Raw genomic sequence first — 20899 nt, 5'->3', positions numbered from 1 at the left:
GTCGGGGCTGGAGGACACTTCTTAGACATTTTATGCAGCTAGGAATGGTCACGTGACTCAGGTCTGTCTATGAGATTTCACTGGAAGTCTTTGGGTAGCTGCGGTGTCTGGGAAACCTCTTTAAAGAAGCTAACTCAGCTGGTATGAACCTGCTTTACGCCCTTTCCTTAAGTTTCCCTTTTCTTGCCTGAAATTCCAATGTGCTGACTGGATCTAAAATGACCACCTTGAAAATCAGGGTGACCTTGAGGATGAAGCCACCCACTAAGGCAGGCAGAGCAACCACACGAGAAATCCGGACTATTGATTACATCACGCAGCTGCCACATCAGCCCTGGTTGGCCTGCCTACCTACACTTTTCTTTTTTTTTTTTTTGGCCACGCTGCATGGCTTGTGGGATCTTAGTTCCCTGACCAGGGATTGAACCCGTGACCTCAGCAGTGAAAGCACAGAGTCCTAACCACTGGACCACCAGGGAATTCCAATACACATTTCTTTTACACGAGAAAAAGAAGAAAGGAAAGAAAAGAAAACCCTAAGCTGTTCCCGTCACTTTTTTCTGGTTTCTGTTACTATCAGGTGAATGCGATTCCCAACAGTATGTCAAGTACAGAAAGGCTCAGCTATGGAGAGGCTCTTCTTAGTTTAAAGAAGAAATTATCTTCTTTCTCATGACTTCATTTTTTTTTAATAGGAATAGTGAGAAGACAGCTCACAGCTATGAAAAGTGGAGACCAGGGACATTTCAGCCCATGACCAACCTGCAGTCTCCACACCCAATCTGCAAAGAAGGAGTGTTCAGCAGAAACCAAGGCAGAGACCATGGACACAGGCAAGGGTGTGTCTGGCACTGAATGCACGCCCCAGACATGCTTCCTGAGCTTTGACAAGAGTTTGCAGGAGAAGCAAATAGAAAACAAAAGAATCCGCAAAGTGCCTGCCTTAGGGGTTATTCCATGATAAATGGTGGAGTGGAGTGAGGGAAGGAGGCTGAGAAGATGCTGGGCATGGAGGCTGGAATGGTTCAGGCTCAGTGCCGTGAAGAAGGGCGTGATAAGGAAGGTGGCTTCAAAGCTTCAGATCTGAGGGGCACTGGTCCAAATTATCCAGGGACGGAATCACAGAACAGCCTTTGCTGACTGAAAATAAAGAAGGCCACAAGGGCTCAGTAAAGTATTCTAATCATGGTGATAAATGGACTATTTATAAATGGAATGGAGTATTTATACATGGACTATTTCCTGCCATATCAATAAACAAAGGATGTCACAGTCACCAATGATTGCAGCCCTCCACGGTGAGCTGGTGAGGCCTGAGGAAACTCAGGGCTGAAAATACCTGCCATCTAGCAGTCCTCAGACTGCAGCCACTCCCTGCAGTGAGGCCTGAGGAAACTCAGGATGTAAAAATACAGGCCCCAGACAGCTAAGGTGCATTATCAAAGGAATGATTTCGGTGAGCCCAGACTCTTGCATCTTCCCATACACAGAAAAAGTGGTAAATTCCTTAACGAGATATCCGGTTTTCTTTATTTAACAACAATCTTCTGATGTTCCCAATTACCTGCTCTTTGTTGCAAAACTCCTAAATATCCTGGCACCTCCCCTCGCTGCCTCGGAACAGTTTCTCAGAGTTATCTGAAATGCTGTCTCCCAGGATACAGTCCTCATTCTGCCCCAAATAAAACTTAACTCACAACTCTCACGTTGTGCATATATTTTTTTAAGTCAACAATGGGAAGAAGCCAGTGAGCAGGAATTTGTAGCAAAATAGCAAGTGGATAGGATGTGGAGAATGAGGGTTGACAAAACTGGTGGGAGATGCCAAGAAATGCTGACTCTGCCCAAACACACCACCTTCCAAGGCTCCACTTGGCCTCAGGCCTTCTTTAGCTTCCTGGTCCCACACAGCACCTGGCCACCAGGCCCAGCAGCTGCCCACACAGCCACGCGGTGCCCAGGGTGACCGCCAGCCGGAACGAGAAGAGGTCCAGCAGGTACTGCTCATGCCACCACGGCTGCTGGAAGGCGTGGGGCTTGAGGTGAGCCGCACCCGCTGTCTGCAAGATGTGGTTGATCCAGCCCACCAGCCGCTGGCTGGGGGTCAGGGGGTGGGAGCGCTTCGTGATGCTGGTGTCGACCATGGCAGATTTCTGCCTATTGGCAGAGACAGATGGAGGTGTTACTCAAGTGGTCTCAGAAGTCTTAGAGACCTTGCATCTCTCTCTCTCTCTCTCTCTCTCGCTCTCTCTCTCACTCACACACACACACACACACACACACACACACACACACACATTTTCCAAATTATGCACGAAAGATTCCCTTTCAAGGAAAAGTTGTTGGCTTGGCCTTGCTATGGTCTAGTTGGGTCCCTTTAAAAAGTCCAAACTGGGCTTCCCTGGTGGTGCAGTGGTTGAGAATCCGCCTGCTAATGCAGGGGACATGGGTTCGAGCCCTGGTCTGGGAGGATCCCACATACCGTGGAGCAACTAGGCCCGTGAGCCACAACTACTGAGCCTGCGCGTCTGGAGCCTGTGCTCCACAACAAGAGAGGCCGCGATAGTGAGAGGCCCGTGCACTGCGATGAAGAGTTGCCCCCGCTTGCCACAACTAGAGAAAGCCCTCGCACCGAAACGAAGACCCAACACAGCAAAAATAAATAAATAAATAAGAAATTTTTAAAAATAAAGTTCAAACTGATATTTGCATGCAAAGATCCATGCTTGGTGCTGGAAGTGCTAAACTATAAAAAAAGTGACTAAGTCTGTAAGGACTAATCTCTACCCCAAGGAGGCTTAAGATATACTACAGGAAACCATTATATTTATTGAGCATCTACTTTGTGCTGGTGTCTGGGCTAGATAACAAATGTGACTCTGGGGACTGTAGCCCAGGAAGACATCTGTGTTTTCCTGCTCCTTCAAAGCATCATGTTGACCAGCACTGGCTTCATGGGCTATTAGCCTGCATATTTGCACAGGGCCCCACCCTTAAATGGGCCTGTGCTTGATTTAATTCTCTGCTGTCACCCTCTTGAAATCCTTAAACTTTATGACAAGGATCTCCACATTTCACATAAAGGCACATGAATTATGTGATGTCCAATGTCTGTGGACCAGCCCAGCCCAGATGACTCCATCACAGGGCCAGTGGATCCTGCACATTTGGGGTTTAGGTCTTTGAAAATCCAGTGAAAGTTATGAAGCCATTCATCAGAAAATGAATATTTTAAACAAGTGAGATACCAAATATGCATAAAGTTTCTGGGTTATCTGACCCCCAGAGCTTAACAACTTTTCTGGGGTTAGGAGTCACGTGCAATGTGGTTATTATTCGGTCACCTAACAAGAATTACTTGCAGGTCTCCTATGTGCCACAACGTTGTGCAGTAATGCTAAGTCTTGAGATATGATTCGGGTTTGTGCCCTTGAAGCTCTAAGTTTTTTAGTCCTTCTTCATTATAAGAAAGAAAATATATTTTTCCTCTTCACATGAGATTACTGTGCTGGTTGGAAAATTTCTTAAGAGGTCAATGGGCCCCTTTGTATTTACTCACTTAACAGGAATCCATTCAAACTTACTTTGTGGCAAGCCCTGTGCTGAACCCTGGGAACATAGCAGAAAACAGGAGACATGCGCTGTTGTCCTGGGTGAGCTTACTTTCTACTTTCTAGTGTGGGGGACAGCCAATATATTAAAACATAAAGAAATGGGCAATTACAGATCCTGTGACGTGCTAAGAAAAAAATAATATGCTATAATTGGGGTGGATAGGAGAAAAGGCTTTGGGACTATCAGAGAAAGATGGTCTCTCTGAGCAGGTGGCATTGGGATGAGGCCTCGATGTCATGAAGGAGCCAACCCTGTGAAGAGAAGGGAACGTGTTTTCTAGGGAGCAGCACAGTCAAAACGGCTGAGGTGGGGAGCAGTGTGGGATATTGGGAACAGAAAGGCAACCTCCTGCCTCAGTTGGAATTCTACTATAAGCACCTCCAAAGTAGAAGACCTCTCAAAGACACCCTGTGTCAGTAGTTCAGGTTCCTCACAACTAGAAGGTATAAAATCATTCTCAGCATCTAACCTAAACTGTTCTAGTCATCCTCTCATAGGAAATAAGTCAGCTGTTAGCATCACACACATATTATTTCACGTCCTGGAAATTGCAGTTTTATTGAAAAAAAGACCCACACGGTGCCCGTTGTGGTTTACATCTTCATTCAGTGTGAGTAACCACAAGCCCAGAGAGCTGCACACCTCTTGTCCTCTATGACTTGCTTCATGTTCAGAGCCAATGTCTCAGGCTTGATCTGCTTTAACTGGATGGAGACACCGAAATTTTTGGCATCTACTCGGAGTAGGTTTTCAGGCTGGTCTCCAAAGAGGGGAATCTCCACCATGGGCAGGCCATGTTGGATGGCCTCCATGACACTATTTATCCCACCATGAGTGACAAAAAGGTGGACGTGAGGGTGCCCTGCTGCAAATAACAAAGGCAGCAGAGCATTTCAGGATGAAAAGTTTCAGAACAAGGAAAGCAGAAAAGGCAGAAGAAAATACCAATGGGACTTAAAGTGTGTTGGAGCCATTGTGAAGATGACTTTGCTTGCTACACACCCAAGGATTCCAAGCCTTGCCTTTGTATAGAGACTCCTTGACTCAGCCAGAACCCAGGGAAGACTCAGCCAGAACCCAGGGAATTCTGTAGAGAATAGTGCTAAGCAAGGCTGATATCTCCATCCATCCATCCACCCACCCATCCATCCATCCATCCATCCATCATTCCATCTATCCATTCCATCATTCCATTCCTTCTCTCTATCCCCTCATGTCTCTTTGCTTCTCTCATCTGTTTTCTCTTTGTGTTTCCCTATGTCTATCTCTGTCTCTCTCTGTCTCTTCCTTTCCTTGAGCAAACTTTTCTCACCCACCAAATAATATCCCTCTTCTCTGAATCCCTGACACATTCATTGACATCACAACTCATGTAGCACTCATAAAACTTACACTGTATGTGTTGTTCTCTTTAAATATATGAGAAATCACTTGAAAGCAAAGACTGGACTCTGCACATCGGTATTTGCTAGCCTTTGCTTACTTAGAGATAACTAAGGTGATTGTTGATAATGAAGAGTTCATCTCAGCCTGTGTTGGCCAACTGGGATGTGCATAAGCACCTCCTTGTTTCTTCTTTGAAATGAGAATCATATCCCATGTCCAAGACTTAAAGAAATACATTTGCAGATGTGGAAACAGGAATGTTTTTAAAATTCTACAGATTATTTTGTCATAATCTTGGTTATGAGCCTCTGATCCAGTCAGTGGCTATGGCAGTGAGGGGTCTCTAAGAAGCAGCACTAGGCACAGAGATAACCTGTTGTGGGTGAGAAAATTCTCTGGTATCAGAGACTCAGTGTGCCAAATAACTGGCCAGGAGGTTGCTCAGCTTGGCACTCAGGTACATTGGCATCAGTATCGTGAATGTATGAGTTGCTCACACCTTAGTAGCTAAGGAAGATATGTGTGTGTGTCTGTGTGTATGTAAGTGTGTAAGGGAACATGGGTGAACATGTGCACATAAAGCACTGAATACAGTGGCAATGTGCCCCCTGGTATGCGTTCTCAGAGCTCACAGATGGTTTAGGATTATTTTGTGGTGACCTTGTTCAAGACCAAAAGCAGTAGGTCACTGTGACTTTGATGGCTGCAGACATCAGGCCTGGGATAGAAAAGAATGAAGGGCAAAAGAACATCAGGGAATTCTTTACTCAGCCCCATTAGTCCATGTGGTCAGTTAACAAGGAATAGAATACTGGCACATAAGACAGGGGGCTGGCTTTCCAAGCTTCTCAGCAAGCAAGAAAGGCCAGTAGTCAAAAATTTCCACTATCACCAGGTCAAAGTTCTCATTCTTTTTTTTGCGGTACGCGGGCCTCTCACTGTTGTGGCCTCTCCAGTTGCGGAGCACAGGCTCTGAATGCGCAGGCTCACGGGCCCAGCCACTCCGCGGCATGTGGGATCCTCACAGACCAGGGCACGAACCCGTGTCCCTTGCATCGGCAGGCGGACTCTCAACCACTGCGCCACCAGGGAAGCCTGAAAGTTCTCATTCTTTAAAGAATTCATAGTATCATTTCTCCTTAGCAAATGACTGCACGGAAGCCCTAGTTGCTCCAAAATAGCTAAAACGTGTTCAAATGTGCTTCTGTAAGAAAAATAAATAAATGATAAATATTCATTGGAAGTGTTAATATCACAATACATAAAAGAACCTTGGTTCACTGACAGATGAATGGATAAAGAAGATGTGTTATACATATACAATGGACTATTATTTCACCATAAAAAAGAATGAAATAATGTCATTTGCAGCAACATGGATGGACCTTGAGATTATCATACTAAGTGAAGTAAGTCAGACAAAGACAAATATCATATGATATCACTTATATGTGGAATCTTAAAAAATAACACAGATGAACTTATTTACAAAACAGAAATAGACTCACAGACATAGAAAACAAACTTATGGTTACCAAAGAGGAAAGCAGCGGAAGGGATAAATTGGAAATTTGGGATCAACAGATACATGTTACTATATATAAAATAGATAACAGAGGTCTACTGTATAGCACAGGAAACTATATTCAATATCTTGTAATAACCTATAATGGAAAAGAATCTGAAAAAGAATATATATATATATATACACATATATGTATAACTGAACTGAATCACTTTGCTGAATACCTCAAACACTGTACATCAACTATACGTCAATTAAAAAAAAAGAATCTTGGGATACAAAGAAAATATTCCAGGTAGGTAAGACCACACCCAACAGCAGCCATCCTATTCTACACTGTCCATAAATATGTACCTTAGTCACTCTGGGCAGATGTTCTGCTCTTGAGAGTGTTCCCTTCGTCCCCCCTCCCTTTCCTCACTGCTCCAAATTCCCAGCACTCTCTATGCCAGTTCTTAGAAAATATATCTGTGAACTCTCCATTCCTGAAATCCATGGGCACAGATGCATTATGTTAACAGAAAATGAACTGCCCTCAATGGAGCTTCTGCTCTGGGAGGCTTCTTTGACCACAGCAGACCTCACAGATCTCTTTCTACTTGATAAATTCTGCGACACTTTCCTTAAACTTTACTTACATACTGAACTTTTATGAGTGGTTTTCTTGTTTACTTAGCAAAACAGTGCAAGTCACTTGATGACACAATCCCATAAATACTGACAATATAGGCTATTTTTTAAAAATTACTGTGTATTCACATATGACAGATTTCCTCACCCAAGGGATTATTTGATCATATTAGAACAAAATCTCAGCTAGCCCAGAGGTTAAACAAAGGGAAAAGAAACCTGGTTCTGAAACATATGATTAGCCTTTCCACTTCAGTGCAGGCTAAGGTATACAGAGAAGATAACGGCAAAGCTTTCTGACATGTAATTAAGACATTGCTTACGGGATTATTCCAGGAACCTATCTTCTTGCAACGCTTTCCCATCACTGCCTATATAGATTATGACCCTGTTTCCTGTTTGTACAACATATGGGGAAATAGGATATCCATCTGCACTCTAACATACTAGAGGTAATAAGTGCAAGGGCTTGAGACATCAGAGGCCTCCTGGCTGCATGGAGGACCAAGAGAATCGGTACCCTGGCATAGTTATAATTGTCCACCATTGCACAATTGTGCCCCAGGTAGAGATTGTACAGAGGCTGAGAAGTCATTAGCAATATACATCTCTCTGCCTGATCTTCAGGGTTAACTTCAAGTCACGCAATGCAAGTGATTGTCTCAAATCATCCCCTGCTGTGTTTTAAAGATTTCACATAACAAAGGAGTGGTTACTAAAACTTTTGGATAACTTCAGTAATGCTGTAAAAATTCCTAAAATATAATTTGTTAATCATAGTTAAAGTTAAGCTAACAAATAGAAAAATATCAAGAATGCATGGTTACCTATATCTGTCCTCAAAAATATGAAATTAGGGGAGAATAGACAAAGCATATACTTAAAATGTATAAATAACGTCGCAAGATGATACAGACTAAGTATCAGATGAGTAGGTTAGGTCAGACCTATCCCAGAGGGACTATGGTCTTCCAGTTTGAGTGAGGAAAGGAGGTTTTATGGAAATAGTCAGATTTAAGCAGTACCTTTATTAGTAAATAGATTTTCAGGAAGAAAAGAGGGGACTAGTCCTCTGTAATTAATCCAGATAGGCATGGATTTCTGTCTTTTCACTTCTATGTCTGTGAGTAAGGAGTTATGTGTTCCTTTCCATTCCAGATGAAGCAAAAGGAGTCAGTTTCATGTCTTATTTTGCACAAGGTTGATTGCATTTTAAAAGGACTTTATATGGCCAGAAGCTCAACTTCTAAAAAATCATTGTTTAAAAGTCTTCTCCATTAAAAAATACATGTGAGGAGAAAGGAAAAAAATAAATGGAAAGGTGTCTTTGATTTCCCTACCAACAGTGAGAGGTTGAGGTACCTATGCCTTCTGTGTTGGGGAGATTATAGACAAAGATTGCAAGTGAAGTGTTGCAAGGAAGTCCCAGAAGAAACTACCTCCCAGTTGCTACAGGAATACCTTCATGCTTATAGTAGAAGAGAGAAAGGACAGAGCAAGGGAAAGCCTCCAATGGCTGGAATGGAGGATTTGGTGTGAAATAACTTGTTTACCCAACTATCATCATCATTCATCCCTCTCTCCCTCCCCCTCTCCATCCATCCAACCATCCCTTTATCACATCCTCAGTCCAAGCATCCACCCATTCACTTATATTACCAAAACTGTGACTCTTTAGTTCAAATCATTTAAAAAATTACCTGCCCTCAAAAGTTTCTTCCATAAAGAAATGAAAAGACTTCTTAAATTCTTTGTTATCGTCTTCAGGTAGAAACCAGTTAATAACTTTGTATGATTTCTCCTCCTCTGTAAAACCTAAGAAACACCAATGGGTTAAATGTTAAATGTGTCACACAACATGGATTAACATTAGAATGATGATACCAACATTCGATTGTGTCTTTTGAATTGTTTTTGTTCCATTTGGTTGCTTTCTTATTCAATCTTGTATATGAAAGTATTTCTTGAGAACCTTACAATGATTCAGGAATGCTTTTTAGTTTAAATTATGGAAACTTCCGTTTAAAGCCTTAATTGAATGTATAGCTATTTGTCTCATTTTATTGCTGAGAAAATAAAGTTAATTAGTTTAAGATAATTTGTCAAGGTTGATTCCAGAGCCTCTGCTCTTTCTGCTTTAGAAAAATTCAACTTCATTATTTAAAGTGATATATCCAAATAGTTTGTGATTCCGTAGAAAGTACTGAATGGCTTAATTAAAATAGTAATCTTCTGCACCTCTACGTACCAACTTGGCTTCTCCTCGATTACCCATGAGTTTGATGTTTGATGTTTGATGCTGATGTTTGACCGCTAGCAGGCTTCAAGCCCTATCTCTCATTCCCTCTTCTGTGCATTACCTGGGCAAACTGGTAAGAAAGCCTGCATGCTCCCTCCCGTGGCCCTAAGTGGGAGTTTCAAACCATGCAAGTCAGGCCCATGAGGCGGAACCCTCACCGCATCCCAACCCCCTGCCCACAATAAAATTTCAAGCTAGTCATCCCTCCCTACTCTCGACAGCCATTTTTCAGGGGCTTGGGAACCTGTCCTGTTCTTTCAAAAAGTCCTTATTATTTGAGTAATAAACCTTCCATACTCTTCTTAATGCATTTGTGCCTACATCAGTCATGACGTCCAACCAAATTGTGCATAGTGACCGGGAACAGATCATTGCATGGTCCCGCACATTATAGCTCCCATATCCAACCTCAGTGAAATGACTGACTCTATCCAAGGATCTACTAAAAAATACTTGGCAGTCATAGATTTGGCTAATATGTTCTGTTCAGTACCTATTTTACCAGGCTCTCAACTGCAGTTTGCCTTCACCTTGGAAGAGGCACAGTATACCTCTAACTGGTTGCCAATGGGACATTTCAACAGGTCTACCATTGGCCACAATCTTTGTTGGCAAAATATTAACCACATCCAACTTTCCCCAGGAGCATAGGTATTAATTACATTAAGGACATCCTCCTCCAAGGAGATTCATTTCACACACTCACTCAGGGCACAAACATTCTCAAAGTAGTTCACATGAAGGGATGTGCCACTGTCCCTACACAAAGCTCAAGACCCAGTACCTAAGTGAAATTCCTGGGAAAGATTTGGTCAGTCTAAGGTTTTTCTATCACTGACATTGTCAAGAAACAACTATTGACACCATAATATTTCAACGGGTCCAACATCTTTTAGTTCTTTTTGCATTCTGGAGACAACATATTTCTCATTTATATGTTTTACTTAAGTCCATGTATGCTCATTGCTTGAAAATCAGCCCACTTTGGATACGGTCCCAAATAACAAAACATCTAGAATCTGTCCAAATCACAATACAATAGGCACTGAAATTAGTGCCCCTCAAAATTGCCTTTAGCAACCTGCTCTCCTGCCTCCTGGAGCGACCTGACCACCTATGATGGCTGCATGGGTTTCCTATTGTTGCTGCAAAGATTTACTGTAAACTTAGTGGCAAAAAAAAAAAAAAAAAAAACAAGCTTATTATCTTACAGTTCTGGATATCAGAAGTCCAAAATGGGTCTTATGTGAGTAAAAGCAAGATGTGGGCTGGCCTGCATTCCTTCTGGAGGCTCAAGGGGACAATCGTTTCCTTGCCTCTTCCAGCTTTTAGTGTCTGCCTGCATTCCTTGGCTTATAGCCTCCTTCCAATTGGCAATCACATCACTCTGACTTTTCCTTCCACCATCACATTCCTTCTGTTATTCTCCTGTTATCTTCTTTCATTTAGAAGAACTCTTGTAATTACACTGACTCCACCTGGATAATCCAGGATAATCTCCCCATCTCAAGATCCTTATATCAATCACATCTGCAAAGTCCCTTTGCCTTGTAAGGTAGAACATTCACTGGTTCCAAGAATTAGAACATGGATATCTTTGTGGAGGGGGGCATTATCTGCCTACTATTATGTTCTGCTCTCTGCACCTCAAACACTCATGTACATCCCACATGCAAAATGCATTCACCCCATCTCAACATCCCAAAAGGTCTCAAACCGTTACACTACCAACTCATAGTTCAAAATCTCATCTAAATATCATTGGCTCAAATGTCCCAAATTATAACATCCAAATAATTTAATAAGTATGGGTGAGAGTCTGGGTATGATCAACCCAGAGGCAAAATTTCTCTCCATCTGTGGACCTATGAAATCAGGAAACAAGTTTTCTGCTTCCAAGAAACAACAGTGGGGCAGGTATAAGACACTGGTTACTGATTTTATTAATCTAAATGCAACGAAGTGGAAGGAAAGCATCAGTCACTGGTCATAAGAAATTCTGACATCCAAATGGGCCAACTAATATTGTTGGCCCATTTGGATGTCAAAATTCCTTACTAAGGACTGGAAACAATCCTCTGCAATTTGAAACTCAGCCCTGTGAGATTGAAGCTCTAACCTCTGGGCTTACTGCTTCATCTTCAGAGTTCTTCTTTGTTCTCCATAAAAGTTATCATGCCCTGGGGTCCCACACGGGGACGATGAATCCCCTTAGCTGGTTTGAAAACCAGTGGGACTTACCAGAGGGCTGTAAGAAACCAAGCCTTCGCTTATGAAGAGTGTGTATACACGCCTGCTCACTCCCAGGAACAAAGCAGAGGAAGCAGATTGAAACTCTTGGGGATCTGGCCGGTTTCCTGGGACCAGCCCAGTGCACACCAGGCCCGCACTAGGCTCCTGCTCCAGTGCGGTCCCCACTAGAGTGAAGGCTGCTATTGCCGAGGAGAGTGTGCACTTTGGGGGAACGAAGCGGCTCAGACACAGCCCTGCATCTGAACAGGGCAAGGGCAGCCATTGCCCTTGGAGGCAGTCCTCATTTGCAGAGTTTTAACGTCTGCATTTCCACTAACAGTGTGTTCAAGGCAATCTAGGCTTTTTCTATCATGTCCTCAATATCCTTTCAGCCTCTATCAATAACCCAATTGTGATTCCACATAATGATTGGAACTTATGATTATTAGAGATCTTTGTTTCTTCAGTGCCACTGAGGTTATTTCTTCACTAAAGTTGTTAATAAATAAGCAAGATGGGTGTGTTCAAATTAATAGTTAATATATGGTTCAAATATTCCATACACTGAAATGAGCATCAGGTCAGAAATAATAACCTAATCATGTATTTTCCTGATTTGCAGACACCTAGCCTAGCTCTTCTAATGAAGTAAAGAATGAATATGCTGGGGCTTCCCTGGTGGCGCAGTGGTTGAGGGTCCGCCTGCCGATGCAGGGGACACCGGTTCGTGCCCCGGTCCGGGAAGATCCCACATGCTGCGGAGCGGCTGGGGCCCGTGAGCCATGGCCGCTGAGCCTGTGCATCCGGAGCCTGTGCTCCGCAACGGGAGAGGCCACAAAAGTGAGACGCCCGCGTACCGCAAAAAAAAAAAAAAAAAAAAAAAGAATGAATATGCTGTTTCAAAGCCTCAGGAATGCCCATGATTAGGGAATATTGAAAGAAACCCTAGACACTTAAACCTGGAACCTAAGAATAAGACTGAATGGATCTAAAAACTCCCTGAATTGTTTATAGATTTTGATGTACATACATTTGTTAAAGGGGTAGAAGCTCAGTAGTTTCTCAAAGTTCATGCCAAATGTATTTTTTAATCTAAAATTTTAATTTAAATTAATTTAAAATTTTCATTAGATTAAATTACAATTTTAAAAATTAGATCTTAATACACTACAGCTATTTCATCGATCTGCTATCAAGGAAAGTGCAAAAGGATACGCATATAAAAGATGCTCATTGAAGCATATAGAACTTAATCTAGAAGGTGATTAGAATGGTTTTAAGTAGGGACTCAAACAGGTATTTGTACACCAATGTTCATGGCAGCATTACTAACATATCCAAAAGGTGGAAACAACAGAAATGTCCATCAACAAATGAACAGACAAATAAAATATGGTACATACATTCAATAAAATGTTATTCAGCCTTAAAAAGGAAGAAAATGCTGATACATACTCCAACAGGAATGAGCCTAAAAGATATTATGCTAAGTGAAATGTGCAAGAAACAAAAGACAAATATTGTATGATTCCACCTATATAAGGTATCTAGAATCGTCAAATTACTAGAGAAGTAATGTAGACTAGTGTTTACCAGGGGCTGGGGCAATGGGTAATGAGTAGTTATTTTTAATGAGTTCTAGTTTGTAATGATAAAAAAGTTCTGGAGGTGGATGGCAGAGATAGTTGCACAACCGTGTGAATGTACTTAAAGTCACTAAACTCTATACAAAAATGGTTACAGTGGTCAATTTCATGTAATGTATATTTTATCACAATAAAAAACGTGAAAGAAATTTCTACAGAAAAAGAATTATTTTAAAACAATCTGAACAATTACAAAGCCTGAAGTCACCTTCAAAGTTTTATAATTTCTCACAATTTTATTCTTCAAAGAGTCCGCTTAATACTGCATTTTTTTCTTAAATCAAAGCCTGAGCAATACTTCAGAATGAGCAATCCAGAGCTTAAAGTCCTAAACCCACCCAACACACTTAATAACCTGCCGTGTGACCCTGAGTAAATTGTTCAAGTTCTTAGGGCTGCTGTTTCCTTTTCTGTCAATAGAGAGGAGTTGCTAAGATATAGGAGCTCATTCTAGCTAAACTCTTTGGATTTAGGCACTTCCTACATCAGTAGGCACAAACTCACGGGCAGTCACTAATTTTCAAGAAAACAAGATCATCTCAATGGTAGATTCTGATCTTAGTTGCGTAAATAAGGGACCTCCTGAGAAAACTTCCTTAAATTTCAGATACCATAAGAGGAGAAGTCATCTATGCCATAGAAAAAAGTGATCCTTACCTATTAGAAATCTTATACATGGATAACACATCTGTTCAACAGGTTTTCAAGCCAAGTTATAAAGTAGCATTACCAAAATGGTCTGTGATAATGTGTGGAGGGTTGCTTGAGATGGACTGGAAGTCAGGTACAGGAGGAGAACATAGAACTACAGAGCATGGAGTCCTGGTGCAAAGAGCCAGGAAGTTTTCCTACACCTTACATAGACACACACACAAACACATACATGCACACACTCACCCTTTTCATTCTTTCAGTCCAGTTACATTTGAAGAAACTCTTTGAAAAGACCCTCTATGCAAAAGGCATTGCTATTGCTGTTCCTTGCCTGGAATACACCCAATCAAGAATTAGTGGGGAATATAACTGGTGGCAATAAATTTCCTCTCTGGAGAGGCATGGTGACATTACGACCATGATCTTGAAGAATCTGAGAGACCCGATTCATCAGTAGAAAATGGCTTCCACCTAGGAACAGTGCACAACTTTATTTTTGTAATGATGAGAGTAGAGATTCTAAGATTGATGGGCTGACAAATCCAGGAGAGGAGGGGTAGGGAAGCAGAAAGTTGCCAGGGAGTAGAGGAAATGAGCGTCATCAGTCAGTCTCCCCATCGCATTCTGAGTAAGCCCTAGCCCACTCACCCAGAGCCTGCTGGCCCAGCTCCTTGACAAGTGGCAAACCTCCATCAAAGATTTCCTCTTGTAACTCTGGCCTCCATGTCAGTGTGATAAGCTTCTTGGGACTTAGGCCCTAAGGAGTTCCTGATCCTAAGGTACATACTGCATTTCAGCCGGGGACTTATGGAGACACCATGTCCTAAAGAAATAACTGCACTGGTGGAAATTGTGGCATGGTGCCGTGCATGTGAGTGTGAAGGGGTCCTAATGGACAAGCAATCACAGCTATTTCTGGGATCCTTCTCTTTGGAAAGTATGCAAGAGTAGGAACCAGAAATATGGGTGCTTGAATAAGAGTCCAAGAAGCAACCATTCCAGCAGAAGGACGTGGAGCTATCAGTTGGAGCCAAAATGCTTGCAGTTCAAATATATTTGGCAGGAAGTTTCTCAGTTGGGGCCTGAATGTTTCACATCCATTAAGACTTGGGGATAGACTTGCAGGATAACTGTGGGGTCCATGGGATGGGCCTGCAGGATCCTATATGCGTGAGTGTCTGGGACATCGTCTATCCGAGGACAATCCTGGGATCCTAAGGAAACATAAGCTCAATCCTTGGGAGAGGGGCTCCATCTCACTAAGGTCTCCTCTTCGAACCCGCACCAACACAGGCACTTTGCTTGAATCTAAGGGTCTCAGCAGCAGAGAAAGCTAAATCAGGAGAGAAATTAATGGCAAATGGCAAGGGTTTGGAGACTGGGGTTAGAGGGATGGAGTACCTACCCTGCCCCCCACCGACCCGCACAAATGGCTCCTCCCTCTTCGTCCGCCCGCCAGGGTAACAAACCTGCTCCGGGTGGTGCAGGAGAAAAAGTGTGCAGCTACTTCTTAATTTTTTTTTTTTTTTTTTGCTGTACGCGGGCCTCTCACTGTTGTGGCCTCTCCCGTTGCGGAGCACAGGCTCCGGACGCGCAGGCTCAGCGGCCATGGCTCACGGGCCCAGCCGCTCCGCGGCATGTGGGATCTTCCCGGACCGGGGCGCGAACCCGTGTCCACTGCATCGGCAGGCGGACTCTCAACCACTGCGCCACCAGGGAAACCCTTTTTAATACACAGCATTGTACAGCCTGACGTAACAGGAAATGATAAAATACAAATTCCCCACACCTCTGGCCCACATTTTAATCCCAAGACCCAGGAGAAAGGGCAGGATGAAGGGCAACTACACATTCATCCGCTCATGGAGGGTCTTGGGGACTCCAGTGCCTTCTGGGTGTCCAGCCCCTCACAAACCGCACCAGCTCCGTCTCAGAGCCTGAGGCTGGGGAACAGTGTACTTTTAGGGGGTGAGGAAGCTCTCTTGCATTATTACTACAAACAGTCAGCAGGAAAAAAAGATTTTAGGACTTCCCTGGTGGTCTAGTGGTTAAGACTCCGCCCTTCCACTGCAGCGGGGTATGGGTTCCACCCCTGGTTGGGGAAGTTCCGAATGCCGTATAGTGCGGCCAAAAAAAAAAGAAAAAAGAAAAAAAGCTTTCAAATAGAGATAAAGTGATTTTTAAAACTCCCCACTTGGAGAGGATGATCTTGGGGATGGGAAATCCTGAGTAAATATTTGGTATGTTCCATTAGGGAGGTCCCGTATGCTCCTGCCATCGGCACCTCACTTCCCTGACCTTTCATTTCCTGCTCAGGAAAACCTAGTGGGGACTTAATTTGATGATTTACGGTTCCTTGCAGCTCTAAGATCCCGATTCTCAGTGATGTAAAAGTGACCTAAGAGAGCCCACTATGGGTTAAAATAAAGTCTTGGGGAAGCTCCATCCTACGATTATCCCTGTATCCTGATATATTCCTCGGGGTGAAACACTCCACTCTCCTAATTGTCACTGTAGTATCTTCCCTGCTCCACCTTGGCTCCTGGGCACCCTCAGAAAATTATTACTGCTGCTCCCAGGAGCACCTTTCCTTGGCCTCCGAGAACTGCAAACCGCTAGTTAGCCCCAGTCTTTACCGGCAACTGCTGTGCGTCCTCCAGAAGTTTAGGGTGCGCCTCTGAATGTCCAGCCCGCGCCCTGGAGGAGGCGGCCGGGGGCCTCCTGCACTGGGCTGGATCTCAAACTTCTGGCCCCAGCCCCGTTCCTACCCGCACAAATGGCTCCCCCCTTTTCATCCGCCGGCCAGGGTAACAAACCTGCTCCAGACTGGAAAAACACACGACTCTCTCACCAAGCGCCGTTTGCCTGTCTCTGGATCTTTGGCCAAACACTTACCCACCAGGGACAGAGTTAGGATTTTGGCAGCCTCTGAGAGGAGGAGGCCAGGCAGTAGGAATCCGACTAGAAGCAGCGCCTGCTGCCCCGCCATCCTTGCTCCTGTAGAAGCTGCGGGGCCGAGACCCCTGCCCCGCCCCCGCACAGGGGACCTGATGCGCAGGCAGCGAAGGAAAGGTGCTGGCTGAGGGCTTGGGGAGAAATAAGAGAGTGGTTCTGTCTGTCTTCCGTTCTGTTTGTCCCCTCTCGCCCTTGGGCCCCTCCTCCCTCTGTGAGGAAACCATTAGACAGTCTCTCCTCACCCTCCCTAACCTTGGCAGCAGAAAGGAGGGGTTAGTCAGCTGATCCAGTGCTGTTCACATAATCTCCGCCCTCCCTGCCTGGGAGATAACTCTGAACCAGGAATGGTAGAGACGTTTAGAAATCACGTGGATGACAACTCTACCTCCAGGTGACTTGGACCCATCTCAGTTTTATGGACCCTTCCCCAAACTTATGGTACTCCACCTAACCGCTCTCATACTTCATACTGCTGTATCCACGCTCCACTTCCCCAGGTACCTGCTTAAAATCTCTGCTAGTGTAGCAAACTCAAGACCTCCCTAAGCAAATCCCCAAGGGAACTTGACCTACTATTCCTGGATTATAGCTCTGATGGCCTTTTAAAAGGAGGTAATTTATTCATGAAGAGGTGCTAGAGTCCTAACTCTGAAGTCCAAGTCTTCACCCGGAGGACCGGACCTCTAAAGCTGAGGCTCTAATCCTGAATGAGCCTCATAAAATAGGACTAGGGATCTTTCCACAGTCTCCCTAGGTACAAGTTGAGGCCATCTTGTAATTCTGCCACCTTGTAATGTTAACCCTGGGAAGGACAAGGCATGCAAACCCCAGAAGTCATCTTTGCATTTTCTATCCTCAAAACAAGACTGGCTTCGGTGCGGGGTTTTAATGCAACTCTGAAACAGGCAGAAAAAGACCTCAATGACCGGAAACAAGAAAATTCCTAGAAGAAAACATAGGCAGTAAGCTCCTTGACATAGGTATTGGTGATGATTTTTTTGGATTTGACACCCAAAGAAAAGTAACAAAAGCAAAAATAAACCTAATCAAACTTACAGTCTTTTGCATAGCAAAGGAAACCATCAACAAAATGAATCATAACTCACCACAGTAATAGAGTAAAAATGAAGTACCATATTATCTCAATAGATGCAGAAAAAAATCTTTGTTTTCTTGACAAAACTCAATACCCTTTTATGATAGAAACTCTCAGCATAACTAGCAATAGAAAGTAATTTCTTCAATGTGATAAAAGGCATATATTTTTTAAAATCTTGGTCTATAATCATACTTAATTGTGAAACATTGAACTTTTTCCATCTAAGATAGGAACAAAGCAGAAATGCCTGTTCTTACTATTTTTATTCAACAACATGGTAGAAACTCTAGCCAGTTCGTAAATAAATGAATTAATTAATTAAATAATCGGGAAGGAAGAAGAAAATTGATATTGTCAGAGACACTATTGTGTACACAGAAAACCCTCATGGAAGCTACAAAAAGTCACAATAGAATAAGTCAGTTCATCAAAATTGCAGGACTCAAGGTTTATATATAAAAATCAGTTGTATTTCTATCTAATAGCAAAAACTAATGGAAATTGAAATATAAAAAACTTTACATGCCTAAGATTAAATCTAGCCAAAAAAAAAAAAAAGTCCATGACCTCTACACTCTACAAAGCATTACCAAAATCAAAAGATGTACAATGTTAATGGCTCTGAAAGCTCAAAACTGTTACGATCTCTATTCTCCCAAAACTGGTCTATAAATCCAACACACACACACACACACACACACACACACACAATCCCAGCAAGCTGCTTTGAAGACAATACAACTAAATATTTATATTTTTAAAAAGATCATAATCCCCTAAAACATCTATGCACAAACTTTAATTCAAGATGGATCATGGGCCTAAATGTAAAACTATAAAACCTATAGAAAAAGAAAGCATAGGCAAATACCCTTCTGATCTGGAGATAGCAAAGATTTCTTAAGTAATAAACAAAAAAATTGATAAACCAGGGTTCATCAAACATAAACGCTTCTGTTCATCAAAAGACTAGTAAGAAAAAAAACAGGCAATCCATGGAAGATCTCTATCCATAACATAAAAAGAACTTCTACAAAACTATATAAAAAGACAAACAACCTAACTAAAAACTGGGCTATTTTGTTTGTTTTGTTGGTTTGTTTTTGTTTTATATGGCAAAGGGGAAGGAAAGAGGTGGACTGACATGACTTCCTCTTTGATAGAGGTTTCTGGAGCTGAGTGTGTGGACCTGAGCAGGATCTGAGAGAGAGAACTCAAAAAAAAAAAAAAAAAAAAAAGGGAGGGGAGCTAAAGATGAACAGACATTTCAAAAAGGAAGATATAAAAACAGCTATTAACACCTGAAAAAATGTTTAACATCATTGGAGATGAAGGAAATGAAAACTGAAACTAGAGGTACCATTTCACCCTCACCAGAATGGTTAAAATTAAAAAGACTGACACCACCAAATGTTGGTAAGGATGTGTACATGGCCAAAAGTAGGAGAACTATTCAGCAATTTCCTTAAGTGATAAACCCGCATTTACCCATTTCCTTGTTTTTGTCTTTGCTACAATTCTCTCTGGTGCTTAGAGTGTTCCTGCTTTCTTTCTTCTTCCCCTCATCTAAACTGTACCCATCAATTTAATGGTCTTCCTGCTCTGGGAGATGTTACACGGTCTCATGAACACAAGTGAAGGAACAGCAATTTTTTTTTTTTAATTTGATAAACGACTCTAAAAGCTGTGTGCCAGTGACATCTGCCAGTCTCTTGCTTTCAACTATTGGGCCAACAGACATCTTCACATTCCATTGGCAGCAAATCCTTCAGAAAAGTCACTGTTGCCTGGGGCTCCTGTTTAAGAGGCAGTGAATGAGGACTTGATATTTTTCTTCATCCCTAAGGGCCTCTTCTGTGATGCAGATTCTGAAAATGCTGCTGAGGATTAATATGCTGTGTCAGCTTTTACTTGAGGTTTTACTTTATTGGGGCTTCATTTTCTTTTCTTTTAATAATGTTTGAACATTTGCTAGTTTATAGAGCATTTGACAAATGTCCCACCTAAGGGGTTCTACACTTATGATCTCAGGACGCAGCAAATTGGCTGAAAAGTGAGATTCTCACTTCCCAAGCCCAGGAATCAAGCAGTCAACTGATGAACTGAATGATCAGCAGTCAACGATGACCACTTTTGCTAAAGAGAAGGCCCGACACTTAGAGAAAACCCTGAGGAGACAGCCCTGCCCTGTGCTCTCTGGTAAGAGATGTTGGGGAAGATAGAGACATGGCTTGTGGAGGGTAGAGTCTCTACTTTGTGGCCTATAATTCCTGGGGGCCTTTACAATTACATCTATGCCTGGACTTCACCATAAATCATTTACATAAGACATTCTGAAATGGGACCCAGACATAAGTATGCTTTCAAAGTTCAAAGCAGACAGTTAGCTTAAGGCCAGAAAGAGATAGTGAAAGTAGTCTTCTTGAATTCAGTGACTGAATGAGAATAATTTTCCAAGTTATACCTGGAACAGTAGCAAAGGTTTCATTAACTGCAAAATCCTAGTCAAGAAAGATGTGATTTATACTTTGGTCTAATATGTCTATAAATCTCAATCTTTAGATAGTGCAGTCAATGTTTACCATCTGCCTACTATGTGCTGTACACTATGATACATTCTGTGGACCTGGTAGTAAGCAAGGCAAACATGACCTTTGTCCTCATGGAGCTTACAGTTTGACTGGGAAAGAGATGTTGAGCAAATCATTAAAAATAACACATTAAACAATAATCAGTATGTTAAGGGTTTCAAAGGAAAGAACTAGGCATTATGAAAGTGTAGTCACAATCTAATTAGCAGTTAGTATAGTGATTCTGTCTGTATGCTACTACTTATTTCATGTAAATCAGTTGGGAGA

The 20899-nt window shown here is 42.5% G+C and overlaps 1 protein-coding gene across 1 annotated transcript; it reads right to left on the bottom strand.

Annotated features, from left to right (window-relative positions):
* Nucleotides 1-1878: 1878 nt before the first annotated feature.
* LOC309958955 (UDP-glucuronosyltransferase 3A1-like) lies at nucleotides 1879-17003 on the bottom strand (the record flags this gene model as incomplete). The annotated part of the gene is given in 5 exon segments (XM_082835064.1): nucleotides 1879-1913; nucleotides 1916-2157; nucleotides 8857-8971; nucleotides 14357-14458; nucleotides 16883-17003. Coding segments are annotated over 5 exon segments (588 nt in total). The 5' UTR covers nucleotides 16977-17003.
* Between the last annotated feature and the right edge of the window lie 3896 nt (nucleotides 17004-20899).

The sequence above is a fragment of the Leucopleurus acutus genome (assembly GCF_964270905.1).
Source record: "Leucopleurus acutus genome assembly, chromosome: 3".
NCBI classification, from domain to species: Eukaryota; Metazoa; Chordata; class Mammalia; order Artiodactyla; family Delphinidae; genus Leucopleurus; species Leucopleurus acutus.
The sequence above is the reverse complement of the archived record's forward strand: the minus strand, read 5'-3'. Positions and strand labels throughout refer to the sequence as shown.